Source organism: Sarcophilus harrisii, chromosome 1 (genome assembly GCF_902635505.1).
Source record: "Sarcophilus harrisii chromosome 1, mSarHar1.11, whole genome shotgun sequence".
Taxonomy (NCBI): domain Eukaryota; kingdom Metazoa; phylum Chordata; class Mammalia; order Dasyuromorphia; family Dasyuridae; genus Sarcophilus; species Sarcophilus harrisii.
The window spans coordinates 574,791,207-574,806,323 of NC_045426.1; the positions used below are offsets into that span (position 1 = coordinate 574,791,207).

Below are 15,117 nucleotides of genomic sequence, written 5' to 3' on the forward strand. Positions count from 1 at the left end.
GGATCAAATGAAATCACACTTGTAAAGCATTTAGTACAATGAATGGCATATAGAAGGTGCTATATATAAATACTTGTTGTTATTGAAGTCTCCCATCCCTATATTACTTTCAAAATTACTAATTCCTGTTGGATATTAACCATTTGAGGGACTTTAAACTTCAGAGATGTCATTCATAATATTGCTGGTATGTATACAAAATTACAAGATACATATTAGGAACTTTATAAATGTTCATTGGATTTATTTACTGACTTAAATGACTGACATTTAAGAAGAATGAAACATTGAATTCCATAGGAAGATCATGAATCTTAGCAACGACCACCATCTCTAGCTCATTTTTTCAAAATAATTTTTCTTTATGAAAAGAAAAAATACTTCCATTAAAACATACTTTTCTATAATCCTCTCCCTCCTGTGTACCATGGCTTAAAAGTGAATGAAATAAATTAGCACTCAAATGAATCTCCAAAAAAGCTCACAAAAATGCCTTAAATCTCAGACAAATATGCCTACTTGCTTCCAAAAGACTACCTATGTTCAGTTATCTTGAGTCTTAAGATTGTCATTCTCAGTCAAAGGTGAATGTCTTATTTTTACAAGTCTCAGCTAGAGTGTTGGGGTTACAAACAAAATTTATAGATCATATGAGAAACTAATAAGGTCAGTTATGTATTTTGATCATCTGTGATATTACTGTAAGTTTACCCTTGCATATGAAACCTTAAAGAAAGATCAAATTTTAATATTATTAAATAGAATATATTTTTGTTTATTATATTCCAGAATTTTTTAGAAGACCTATACTTTCTAGAACATACAAGGGGAGTATACTGTAGAGCTATATATGAATATAAGATAAGAAGCACTGAAAAGTCTACATGGGTGGACTAAATATTAGTGCTCTACTTCAGGGCTTCTTTTTCCACTTGAAATTCCTTTTTGCCCAAAAATGTATATAGGTACACAAATCAAATATTTACTGATAATAAATCATAATGTGTAGAAAGGTGAAGAGCTTACAAATTAAGCACATATTGATCAGAGACAGTTAACTAAAGTAGATCAGGCCTATAGTCCCCAGTCACGTGATTTTAGATGAGACCTGGACTGCAATCCATTGTCCAAAGAAGGAATTAAGTGGCCAAAGCTGTATTATCACCTTTTTCACTGCATTCCACTGACAAATAGGGGGATAAAGGTTTATGTAACCAATCACAGTCTGTAGAGAGTGGGATTATGGGGGTTCTTTGAAATGTATAAAAGTTGTAAGCATCTTCAAGTGAATGACTCTCCTCCTGTGGGTATCCTTGCTGTCCTTTCGGGCCCACAGGCCAGGACGGTCCGCTTCTCGAGATTCTAATAAATTCTTTCTGTACATCATTTGGAGTGACTCCTAAGTAGTCAGTTTGGGTAGGTGCAATTGCCCCAAACAATAATATCATGACTCCCACATTCAGTTATGTATTCTGTTCACTTCACTTAGCTTCAGTTCATGTAAGTCTTTCTAGGTTTTTCTGAAATAAGTCTGTTGATCATTTTTTACAGAATAATAGTATTCCATTACATTCATATACCGTAACTTATTCAACCATTCCCCAACAGATGGGCATCCACTCAGTTTCCAATTTTTTGCCACCACAAAAAAGAGCTGCTACAAACATTTTTGGACCTGTGGGTACTTTTCCCCCTTTTGTGATCTCTGGGATACAAAACCCAGTAGCGACACTGTGAGATCAAAGATTAGGCACAATTTTATAGCCTTTTGGGCATAGCGCCAAATTGCTCTACCAAATGACTGGACCAGTTGTACACCAACAACTAACTACTCCTATTTTTTTCCCCATACTTCCTCCAACATATATTATTATCTTTCTGCCATTTTTTTTTTTTTAGTTTTAATTTTTTTATCTCACTTTAACTGAGTTAAAGTATAGGGTGGTACCTCAGAATTGTTTTAATTTGTATTTCTCTAATCAATAGTGATTTAAAGCATTTTTATATGACTATACATAACATAGATTGCTTTCTCTAAAAACTATTCATATGCTTTGACCACTTATAAATTGGGGAATGGCTGGTATACTTATAAATTTTACTCAGTTCTCTATATATTTTAGAAATGAGACCTTTATCAGAAATACTGATTGCCCATTTAAATGAAAACTGAGCACAGTGCTTGATTCCTGCTCAAGTGCAGTTCAATAGTCTCTTGCCATCCCTGACAGACTGGTGAGAAGAATGGATTCCAAACCATCTAACTGGTGCCTGATAGAAGAAACTCAAATGTCAGTCTTTCATCTTGGCAGGAATGTACATTAACAAAAGTCACACTCCCAATAGCTCCCCGTAGTACGAGATTACCTCTTCCAATGTCTTTGCCCTCCAGATCCTTCAAGGTGAATGACCTCCCGCTCACAATAAGGACAGCATCACCTTCCCACTTTTTGTGTTTCTTCTTTGAAACTTTACGCCAAACAACACTGAAATATTTTGTCACGTGGTCAGATATGGCTTCTTTTTCTTCTAGCTGGGCTACTTCTGCTGCTACAAGTGCTAGGACCACAAAAATGACAAAAGTTCAGTGGTTCACACTCATATCAAGAGAGTATAAGCAGAATGATCTTATTGTCTTATATAAATTCTGCTGAGGTTCAATAACAATGCAATTAATATAATCATCAGTAAAAATTTTAAAGGCTAGAAATTGGAGATAATACTGAGCAATCTTAACTATAGTATTAAAGAAACAAGTAGTATTATATACTTTAAATAACTACCCCCCAAAAAAAAAAAGGAAATAGAGAGGAAAGTCTCTTTCATCTCTATCAGCAAAACATAAGAATAAAACACCAATAAGACATCCCACTGACAGTACTTTAAAGGTTTCATTTCATACTTATAAAACCCCTATAAAATAAAGCAAAAGTACTGACATTCCTATTTATAAATGGGGAAACTGAGGCTAAGAGAGATGGTAATTATCAATGTCAGCTGACCAAAAAGGGGTGAGCTAAGTGAAGCTTTCTTCAGGCCTATGCCCTTTCCTATTACATCATGCTGCCACTCAAAGTAAACAAGGTATCAATTCAATTTTTATTGAATTATTCTTGCCTAATGGCTAAGAATTCATCAAATGGGTCCTCTGGACCATTTGAGTATCCAGGAGCATGTGACACAGAAACATAAAACTTAGTCAAATAGAATTGTGGTACAGTGGGTAGAGCTGGACCTACATTCAGGGACACTTAAGTTCAAACAGAACTTTAGCTATTTAATTGCTAGCTGTATAACTCTAGGCAAGCTACTTAACAGTGGTTCCTCAAATGAATTATGGTGAGAATCAATCATAAAAGTATTTGTAAAGCATTTAGCAAAGTGCCTGGCACATAATATGTACTTGATAAATTCATATTTCCTTTTATTCCTCTCCCTTTTTTCATTTATTTGGAAAATCTCTTCAATTATGCAATCTGCAACTCAAAACAACATGGGTAGCATGGGAAAAAAAAAACAAAAACAAAAACAAAAAAACTTGTTCTTAGAAAAACCAGGACTTGCAGTGAAAACTTTTTCATACATAAGGAACAAAACAGATCCAACCAAGGTAATTAGGAAAAAACAAAAACAAAAAAACCCAACCAATCAGTTCATCTCTACAAATTGTCAATTCAGTTAAAAACAGAAATTCTTACATTAAGCATTATAAGTTTTAAAAAGAAACAAACTATCTATAAAAAGAACTATTTTTTCTACAACTGACCACATCTCCACAGTCATATAAGGCACAGAGAATACAATATTACATGGTGTATTTACTGTTTATTGATTTTTGAGTGCTTGATTCAAAAAAGTAAAGTGTATCTATAAAAGGATCTCATGTATAAGATAAAGTCACGCAAGAGCTGGAATGAAGAAACAACAGAGATGACTTGGTTCAATAATCCTCCGATTATCAGTATGAAACGACATATAAAAAGGGATATATATATATATATATATATATATATATATATTCACAGAAGATGTTTAAATCTGTCATGGAGGATAGCTTGGGCAAAGTCCAAATAAAAGCATATCCTATAAACCTTATTAATAAAGTCTTGGATTGAAAGCTAGATCTAAATCCAGAAGTCATCTAGTCCACCCACTCCTTATCCTACCCTCCTTTTTGAAAATGAAGAAACCAAAACCAAGAGAAGCTAGGTTCCTTGCAAAGGTTGCCCATGTAGTAAACGACAATATCAGGCATTAAATTCAGGTCTTCTGAATCCCCAGTTTCCCTAATGATCAGGTCCCACAGACATTCCCGATTTTGAATGACATTATGCTGATTTCATTAAGCTCTAGAATAGTTAAAAAAAAAAAAAAAAGTCTGCTAGGTGAAATACATCCCACTCAAGAGACTGATTTAATAATGCACACAGAAAAAAACTAAAGAAATGAAAAATCCTAATGCTCCAACTATGACATGTATTTAGACAGGGAGTCCACGAAATTCAATCATATTCTCATGTGTGTGTATCTGTGTTTCTGTTTTATGTTTCATTTCTTGTTAATAATCAGGTTATTAGAACAGTTATTTCTGTGATTGATCTTATCATCTATACATGGTTGGTATACATCCACGAGAGAATCCTTGTTGGAAAAGTTGAGTCAACAGTGACCGTTGAGCTTGGAACTGTAAAAATGTGGTCTATGGTAGAAAATCATTTGTGAAATTCTGTTCCCTCATATTTTTATTAGGCATAATTTTAACACATGTATATGTCATTCTCAAAATTTTTACAAAGATAAGTAGGCAAAAAAAAAAAACCCAATAGTTATTAACATCTCAAAAACTTTGAATGGGTCATAATGCTTTGACATCTTGTTCTATATGAAATATGGATGTCTTCTTTTATTTACTCTTCAGTTTATCAATATCCTTTCTAAAATATAGTATTTAGGTGGAACAGTGGATCGAATGCTGAATCTGTAGTCAGGAAGACTGACACTAATCAAATTGTTTAACTTGTCAGTCTCAGTTTTCTGTTTCATTATGATAAGAACAGCACTTACACTTCCTGGGCTTCTTGTGAGATAATATTTGTAAAGTGCTTTGTAGACCTTAAAATACTGTATAAATGCTAGCTAGTATTATGTGGTTCCCCAAACTGAACACTGTAACTTCAGATGTGGCCTACGCAGGATACAGCAGGACTATCACATTCATATTACTGGAAGTTATGCTTCACTTAAGCTCAAATTAGTTTTTAAAACTGCTCCCGTTTGTGTAGCATCAAGATTCAAAGGGTAACTTGGGGGATGCACATTTTGCCTTCCCCATCTACTTTTTTTCCCCACTTCATGTTTACTTGGTAACTGGAGTACAATCCCAGAGATGAACTGATGTGTTTCCTGTTACTGTTCCATATAATGTTTTTTTACAGGCAAGTGGTTATAATGCAAGTATTTCAACCTGGCAAAATTCCCCTTTCTAGGATTGCTTGTTTGATGCCACCAGACACAGAATAATATCAGTTTGAAAGTTTTCAATCACTGCAGCTATGACCACTTCTTCTACAAATATTCTCCTTTTCAAAACATACTTATCATAATACTTTAATATTCCTATTGTGATTTAGTAATGGGAGTGGACTACTGCAACCAATGAACAAAATAAAAAATACTATTATTATTAATCTTGTTCCTATTACTAGTCAGAGCAATATCACTTTTTCCACTACAATGTCTTTATAAGCTTATTCTTTGGTTTTAATTGAGAATGGGATTCTCTGGTGGTTGTCACTTATATTTCCAGACCGCTAGCCTACAACTTTATTCTTTTCTAATATCTTTTCTAAAGGAAGATGCCACATTTTTCAGTCAGTCAGTATTTCCTCCTCACCCCATTCACCTTTTAAATGGGGTGGGGAGAGAGTGATAGTTCCTTTTGCTTTGATTACTACTACTAATTCTCTCTTCTTTCGGGATATAGATTTGTCTCATACAGATCAGAATCCACAAAGACCTCAAGTTAATTATAGTAGCTTGGAATATCTCAAGATCCAAATTTAAAGCTGTACAAGATCATTGAGGTCCAGAGAGATTAAGTAATAAGCCCAGGATCACACAGCTAATAAAGGTATCTGGGGCAGAATTTGAACCTGGATTTTTCAGACTTCAAGTCTAGTACCATGTCCACCAAACCAAGGTAGACCTTTGCATCCTGGAAGAAAGAGATGATACAAAATAAGTTACATTCACTTCATTCCTTCACTGTTACCCAATCTCTATTTCTCCTCAACTCTTGACCCATAAGAAGGATCATTCAACTTAAGCATACACAAATGAATGAAGATATATAAAATTTTTTGCAAGTCTTAAAATGTTAGATATTATCATATAAGCCTGCCCACCAACATCCCATTTTATGAAGTTCAGCACCTACTTCCAATTCTCTATTATCCCTACAATATGAGGTATCAGGGATATAATGCCTCCCTCATTTGTCCAATTATTGTTATGGGCCAGAACTCTGAAACAAGGATTCTTACAAGGTGTTGTCAGTGGAATTGATGAGATAATGGTTACCTAGTTTAGCATGGTGATTAATAGTTCTCTAAGTTCAATATGATTGATTGAATCTTGCAACAAATAATGGTTTCCTAGTTATATAGTGATTGGTTTATACTCAGTGTAGAATATATAAGATGGGACTCAGAAAGCCAGAGAAGACAAAGGACTGGAGGGAGGAGCTCAAGCTCTAGGAACCAAGGAAAAAGATTCATTCTTTCAAGCAGGCTCCTGGTGGCTCTCCTGGAGTATTGAAAGACAGATTCATTCCATCATCCACCTTTATGGTGGCTGGAGGCTGAAGCACAAGCCCTTAGACTCAGACTCACTTCCTCTCACACCACTGTGGTGGCCCGTCCTCTTGCATTTTCTCCCCTGAAACCAAGTCCCCTCTGAAGGCCACGAGTAAGCTAGTGGAACACCAGGCAAAGGAGACAATAAAGACTTTTGGATTTTAACACCTGGCTATTCTTGTGGTGATTACTCTGCTGAAAGGAAGGGTGCTCAAAGACCTCCAGAAAACCCACAAAGGGCATTATAAATTATGAATCTTTTTGAAGTGTAGGCCTTGGCTCAAGGAGATGTTAGCTAGGACTATAAAATAAATCTCAGTCCCTTAGATTGTGGTGGCTGTCACTGTTTCTTTGATCAGAAATGCAAATGCATAGCCTGAATATCAAACCAGGTGGTGTATTAAACTTTGACTGTTAGAAACAAGGATCTATTCCAAGAATACATGCTATCTTTCCTTAGGTTCTTTCTTATGAAATTTTTTTGATCAAGGTAAACAAATGGAGACTTGTGCACTAGAAGCAACATTCTGCTGTAATTTCCAGTTAAACTGGAGTCACTAGCATTCCTCTCCTCCAATTGAACAATAAAACAAGGATAACAATAGTAACTTACCACTCAAGGTTGTTATAAGGATCAAATATCTGTAAAATACTTATAACAGTGCCTGGCACATAGTAGGCATTTAATGATGCTTGTTTTTCTTCTTCCTTCTTTCTCTATCACTCCTATGACTGCTTCAATTTTTTTTCTTATCTTATGCATATGTAATATCTATTCCTCCCACTTCCTTTCTCCCAGAGAACAAAAGTAAAATAAAACCTTATAACCTTCCCCAAACTTTCCCCCTTTCCAAATTTCTCTGTTCTTGCCATGGATACCACCATTCCTCCCTTACACCCTAGGTATTGTTTCCAGTGTCTCATTATTTCTCATCCCACTTGACTTCCCATTTCTAATCTATTTCATCTATAGAACACTGCTCAAATACTCTCCTTTCTTTCCTTTGATATAACTGTCATCCTGATGAAGTCCTCACCAACTCACTCCTCAGTGACTGCAACATCTTGACAATACAAGTGTCACTCCAGTTCATCCTCCACTCAGCCGCCAAAGTGATTTATCTGATCATGTCATTTTCCTCTTAAATAACTCCTGTGGTTCTTTATTATCATCAGAATCAAATACAAATCCCTCCATTTCACATTCAAAACTTTTCAAAACCTACCCTTCTTCCCTACCACCCTTCCAGTTTTCTTATACCTTCACCACACCAATACACATACTCTTTGATTCAATGACATGGGCCTCTTTTCTGTTCTTCAAAAGACATTCCATCTTTAGACTCCCAGATTTTATTGGCTGTCTCTCATTCTAGAATGCTCTCCTCATCTCTGCCTCCTGAATTCTTTCAAGTTCCAGCTAAAATTCTACCTTCTAATCCCTCTTTATTCTAGTGCCTTTCCGGTTGATTATTTCCTATTTGTCATAGCTTGTACGTACATAATTGTTTGCATGTTGTCTCCTTCATTGGATTGCAAGCACCTTATGGGTTATGGGGAGGGATCTCTTTTGCCATTCTTTATATTACTAAGGTTTAGCCCAGTGCCTGCCACATACTAGGCACTTCATAAATGCTTACTGACTTACAGACTGGCTATGATCTTAGACAAAGTGCCTATTATTGTCTCAATGAGGCAAGGAGAGTTCCTCAGTCTAATTCCAAACTTAAATAGGATAGGGAAGTTTGCCCACACCGGGGCACAGATGGCTGAGATAAAGAGTTCATAATGGTATAAATGGCATATAATGTTATAACAAAATAAATTAAAACTAGAGACAAAGTCAAGTTAGAATTTAAACTAGAATTTACACATGTTTACACGCCAAGTCAAGCCAAAGTTTAAATACAAAAACCTCTTACTAGGTCAAGCACATAAGCCCATTTGCTCAGGTTCACCTAGAGTTCAAAAAGAGAAGCCTATTAGCTCAGGTTAAATTAGCATTTATAAACAAGTTTTTTGTTTTTGAATCTAAGGCCTCTCTTAGGGAGAATAAAGATGATAAAGCAGACCTTCCACACTGGCCAATTAAAAAAAAAAAATTAAAGATAATAACTCTCAAGAAATTTAAGAAATATCATAATGGAAGCCCTATGTTACATGGAACCAATAAAAATCATCATAAAGGAGACCAAAAGATCCCCCAAACACTTTAGCAAACATCTGACTTGATAACAGCCAAAGATAACATCAGGTAAGAATATAAACTTGTTTATACAATCTCATGCAGAAGGATAATGGTCAGTTGTGAATAGTAGCATCTCATATAGCAGGGACAAGTAGTATAAAAAACTAGTAAGCTAAGTCATCCCAAGTACATTCAGAATGAAAATCTAGGATGTTCATGCTGAAGAACTATGAGAATACTGAGGAACCTCAAAACACGGTATCTGAAAAAGTGTAAGATATCAAAGGCATGGAAAAAAATCTCAGACTATGAACACAACAACAACAACAAAAAACAACCTGAAATAACATCAATAACCACTGATCAATAACTACCTATATATGCCATCTCTCTCATCCATATAAATACTTATGAGAGAAATCCATAGATAAATCAAGGACATCCTCAACAGTGAGGGCATTTGTTAGGGAATCAAATAGGCTTTACTAAGGAATATTCAACAATGCACCACATCTTTTCCATTTTATAATTAACTGATTACAGAAGAGATTTTAATATCTCGTTACGTTTATTTTTTGTTGATTTGATTTGGTAGGGAAAAAAAAACCACTGCTAAATAGATGGGTTCTTTTATAAGTTTTTCCCCCAATCGTCTATTAAAATCATTCAAACAGAAATAGTGTTTTTTAACAAGATAATAAAATTTGATAATTTGATAATATTTCAGGTGTGATAATGAATGTCAGAAAAGGCATAAAATTATGGTAAGGCAGTGGATAGGGTACTGGGTCTGGAGTCAGAAAGACCCAAGTTCAAATTTGACCTTAGATTCTTAATAGCTGTGTGACCTAAGTCCCTTAATTCTGTCTCCAATCCCTCATCTGTAAAATGAGTTGGAGAAGGAAATGTTAAACTTCCATTACATTTGTGAAGAAAATCCCAAGTGGGGTCACCAAGAATTGGACATGATTGAAATTAGTGAACAACAATAAAGGCATAAAGCTGGGAGATGGAAGAGATAAAAGGTCAAGTATATATGGGTAATTTTTCAATACTAATCCTTGCAAAACTTTCTGTTCCAACTTATCTCCTCCTTCCCTCCACTCCCTCCCCTAGATGGCAGGTAGTCTAATACATGTTAAATATGTTAAAGTATATGTTAGATACAATATATGTATACACATTTATACAATTATCTTGCTGCATAAGAAAAATCAGATCTAGAAAGAAAGAAAAAAAACCCAGAAGGAAAACAAAAATGCAAGCAAACAATAACAGAAAGAGTGGAAATGCTATGTTGTGGTCCATACTCCTTTCCCATAGTCCTCTCTCTGGGTGTAGCTGGTTTTCTTCATTACTAAACAATTGGAACTAGTTTGAATCATCTCATTGTTGAAGAGAGCCATGTCTATCAGAATTGATCATCGTATAATAATGATGTAGTTGTGTACAATGATTTCCTGGTTCTGCTCATTTCACTTAGCATCACTTCATGTAAGTATTTCCAGGCCTCTTTGAAATCATCCTGCTGGTCATTCCTTACAGAACAATAATATTCCATAATATTCATATGCCACAATTTATTCAACCATTCTCCAATTGATGAGCATCGACTCAGTTTCCAGGTTCTTGCCACTACAAAAAGGGGTGCCACATTTTTGCACATGTGGGTCCCTTTCCCTCCTTTAAGGTCTCTTTGGGATATAAGCCAAAGACTGCTAGGTCAAAGGGTACACACAGTTTGATAACTTAAGCCCATCCTTTTAATACTAAAATTCTACCAATTATAACGTACATATAAATAAATTTATATGCGATATAAAATATAAGTTAAGTTAAATTCAAAAATAAATATATAAGATATATATATGAAGTAGTTTGGAAAAGAATTCATTACAGTTGGGAAGGTCAGGAAGGGAGTGCTTGAGCTAAATCCTGAAGGAAGAAAGGGATTGTAGGAGGGAAAAATGAATAAGTACACTTATCTAGGCACAAGGATTACAGAGACAACTAGACTGACTGGACTGAGGAAAGGCAAATACCGTAGAATAAATGAATATTATTTATTAAACACTCATCATGTTCAAGCACTCTCCTAACCACTGAGGATAAAGACACAAAACTACATGAGACAGTCCTAGCCCTCAAGAAGCTTGCATTCTAATAGGGGAACATATAGGAGAATAGTGGCCATGGAAGAGAGTTATAGTCTGAAAAATCACTAAGAAGGTAAAAGGAAAAGGTAACAATACAGTAGTACATCTGTACAGTAGTACAGATAACATTTTTCCATAAGCAGATTTCCCTATTTCTATGAAAACTATTACTATTTATTTGCCACCTAGGGGAGAGGATAGCGGGGAGGGGGGAAGGAGGAGAAAATTTAGAATACAAGGTTTTGTAAGGGTCAATGTTGAAAAATTGTCCATGCATGTTTTGAAAATAAAAAGCTTTAATTAAAAAAGAAAAATATTGCTACTATTCTAATCTATCCAGTCTATAAGACTAGTGCTTTCCCTGACTCCTCATTGTCTCTGTCATCCCCACATATACAGTCAGTTGCCTGATCTTGCCAGCTCGACTGTACAATCTCTCACATCAGGCCTTTTCTTCATTTACACAGCCACCATGTTAGTTAAGGGCCTCATCACCTCTTGTCTAGACAACTGTAATGACTTCATAATTAGTTTCCCTGCATCAAGTCTCTCCTCATTCTCCACTTAGCTACTTAAATGACTTTCCTTAATTGTAGATTTGACCAAGACACTCTTACCCAATAAATTTCACTGGTAATTATATGATAAGAAGATAAACTGCTCATATGGCAATTAACCCATATTTGGATTTTTAAAACCTTCTGTAACCCTGACCAAACTATATTCCCCTCTCCACCTGCCCATTTCTACCTTTCTTAGAACTATTTAAATCACACTGCCATTACTTGTGTAAAGAGAAGAGGCCGTATCAGTTGGGGAATGGTTGAATTAGTGGTGATTATGATAGAATATTATTGTGTTATAAAAAATAATTTAGTGGAATAGGTTCAGAAAAACCCAGGAAGACTTTTATGAACCGACATAAAGTGAAATGACCAGAACCAGCAGAACATTGTACAATATTTCAAAGATAGAAAGGCCGGGAATACTATGGTCCCTGGGGTCACAAAGAGTTGGACATGATTAAATGACTGAATAACAACAAAAATAAAGGTAGAAATAGTAAGACTGGCAATTGGTTGAAAACGTTGGGTGAAAGAGATTGAGGAGTTAAAACTGCCACAATGTTATGAATCTGGAAGATTGGAAGAACAGTAGTATCTTTGATAGAAATAAAAAATTTGATTTTAAAAAATGGTCTTTGGAGAAAGACAAAATTGGTTTAGATTCATTGACTTTAAGGTAATTCTCCAGAATATGCAATTTGAAATACTCAGCAGGCAGCTGGTGATGGGGAGTTAAATTCAAAAATATATATATATATATATAAAGTAGTTAGGAAAATAATTCATTTCTTTCCCCCGCCCCCAAATCCTAAGAGGCTAAGATAGGTGGGCCATCTGCATAGAGATTAAACCCAAGGAAGTTGATGAGGTTACAGGAAGAGTTTAGAGAGAAGATCATTTATCTTGAACAAAGTTCAATTTAGGAGGCAAATCAGAAGAAAGAAGTATCTTTAAAAGACAAGAGAAGAGAGGATTTCCAGGAAAAGAATGTAGTCAGCAATATCAAATGATGCTGGATAAAGACTGAAAAAAGCTAATTTAAATTTACAATGATAGATTGATAAAATATGAGATAATAAGTAAATAATAAGTAATTGATGAAATTGATTTTATAAAATTATAAAATTTTATAAAAACGAGTAATAATAATCAAAGAGCTAGAGAGCTCCAATGTTACAACATCAAGAGAAAGTGAAAAAGTTCTGTAGAACATTTGAGATATCTGGAAAATTTACAAAAGCATATGTATTAATGATTAAATTAAAGCACTAGGATTAATGCCAGGCACAGTTGTAGATTTGTTAAATTGTGTTTGGACGGGAAAAAAAAAAGATAGGGACAAAAGCGCAATAAAATAGGCAGGCACGGATGGATTGTGATCTGCACATTACTGATGGCCTTTTGCTATCACTTGGCATTTAAATTTAGTTAACATATAAAATTCATGTTATTAAAAAATAATTTATAATTGACTCTGAAATGTAATGGGATTCTATATAAATCCAGAAGCGCGATATCGTTTCTCCCTGATCCCTTTTCAGTTAACTTTACTATTGGTGATTTTAAACCCAAATAGACAATGGTACAAGAAATTATTCAAAATACACTTCAGAGAATTAACAATTGACCATATTAGAATTACTCAGAATAAACAGACTCAGACTATCTAGTTAAATTAGTGCTTCCTCGAATACCAGTCCCCTTCCCAAAAGAAATGACTGACAGGCAGACCAAAACCTGTAGAAAGAATTTGCAAAGCATTTTTACAAGCATTGCTTTATCTAAGTCTATGAAATAAACACTATAGACATTATTCCTACTTTGCACATAAAGGAAACAGAATCTAATGTTTGAGATAGGGTTTGAATACAAATCTTTCAGACTTCAAGTTCAGCATCCAATATACTCCATTATATCTACTTTCATCTTAGTTTGTACTTCCAAGCTTCACTATGGCCTATTTTTTTTTTCTTGCTGAGGCAATTGGGGTTAAGTGACTTGCCCAGGATCACACAGCTAGGAAGTGTAAAGTGTCTGAGGCCAGATTTGAACTCAGGTCCTCCTGACTTCAGGGCTGGTTCTCTATCCACTGCACCACCTAGCTGCCCCATGGCTTAGTTTCTTTTTGATATTGGCACCATACTTCCTACATCTACTTAAAAAAAAAAAAAAAAAAAAAAAAAAAAGGATAAATGACTGATGAATGGATATAATTATAAAATTGTGCTACCTAAATGGTTACATAAAAAACAACAAAAAAAGACTGAATGAAAATACATTTAGTTAAGTATATAAAATCCTAGCCTGTCCATTACCATTAATGCTAAATGTCTTCAACAAACAAAAATCATTAAAAGTCTTTAGATTAAATTTTCTTTAAAGCTTTCTCAGAAAATTTTCAATTATGCTAAGAAAGTGCCTAAAACTTTTTTAGTCCAGAAATTCCATTATTAAACATATAGATATATAAAGAAAAGTCTTATCTACATTAAAATATTTATAGTAGCTCCTTTTATATTAGGAAAGAATTGGAAACAAAGTAGATGCACATGAACTGGGGCCTTCCTTCCCCAACTGACAGTATAGTGATATAATGAAATATTAAGGCACTGTAGAAACAATACAAGGAAAAGAGAGAAACAAGGGAAGATTTATATAAACTGACAAAAAAATGAAGCAAATAGAATCAGGAAAACAATGTTAATGATTATAACAATGCAGATTAAAAAAAACTTGAAAATCAACAATATGGGATTCAAAATGAGCAAATTTGGCCTCCAAAAAATAAGAATGTGTATCTTTCTCTCTTTTTTGCAGCAATAAAAGACTATGGTTGTAGAACAAAGCATAAAATGTGTAACTCTGTGAATATCTTCTTTCATTAGGTTCCACTATTGTCTATCCATCCACACTATCTACCTACTCCCCACCCCCCTTCCCCGGCCCATTTTTTGTATTTATTGTGGAAAAAAAATTAGTTCTCTGGATGTGGAAGGTGAAATATTATGGGAAATTAATGCAATATGAAAACAAAAAATACGATAAAAATTTGAAAAATAAATGTTTTAATAAAGCAGTGATGCCAAACTCAAATAGAAAAGGGAGGCATTAAACAGGACATATAGACCCCATGGGCAATATATTGACTTGGAAGACCACTTATTAACATTATGGTCTACTGTGTTTTTTGGCTGTTCACTCCCTTCCATCATTAAGATTCCAATTAAGGGCCTTCATGGCAAAGACACTGAAGTGCTTTACCATTTTCTTCTCCAGCTCATTTTGCAAATGAAGTGCTGGAGTAGAGTTAAGTTACTCACCCAGGATTCCATAACTAGCAAATGTCTGAGGTT

At 34.6% G+C, this 15,117-nt stretch overlaps 1 protein-coding gene across 2 annotated transcripts in view; it reads right to left on the reverse strand.

Annotated features, from left to right (window-relative positions):
* The window catches only part of RAD54B (RAD54 homolog B), a 111,172-nt gene that overhangs the window by 39,747 nt on the left and 56,308 nt on the right, over window positions 1–15,117 (reverse strand). For both annotated transcript variants that reach the window (XM_023496390.2, XM_003760258.4), the window contains exon 4: window positions 2,368–2,559. In XM_023496390.2, coding sequence (XP_023352158.1) covers window positions 2,368–2,559 — 192 coding nt within the window. The remainder of the gene's footprint in view (window positions 1–2,367; window positions 2,560–15,117) is intronic.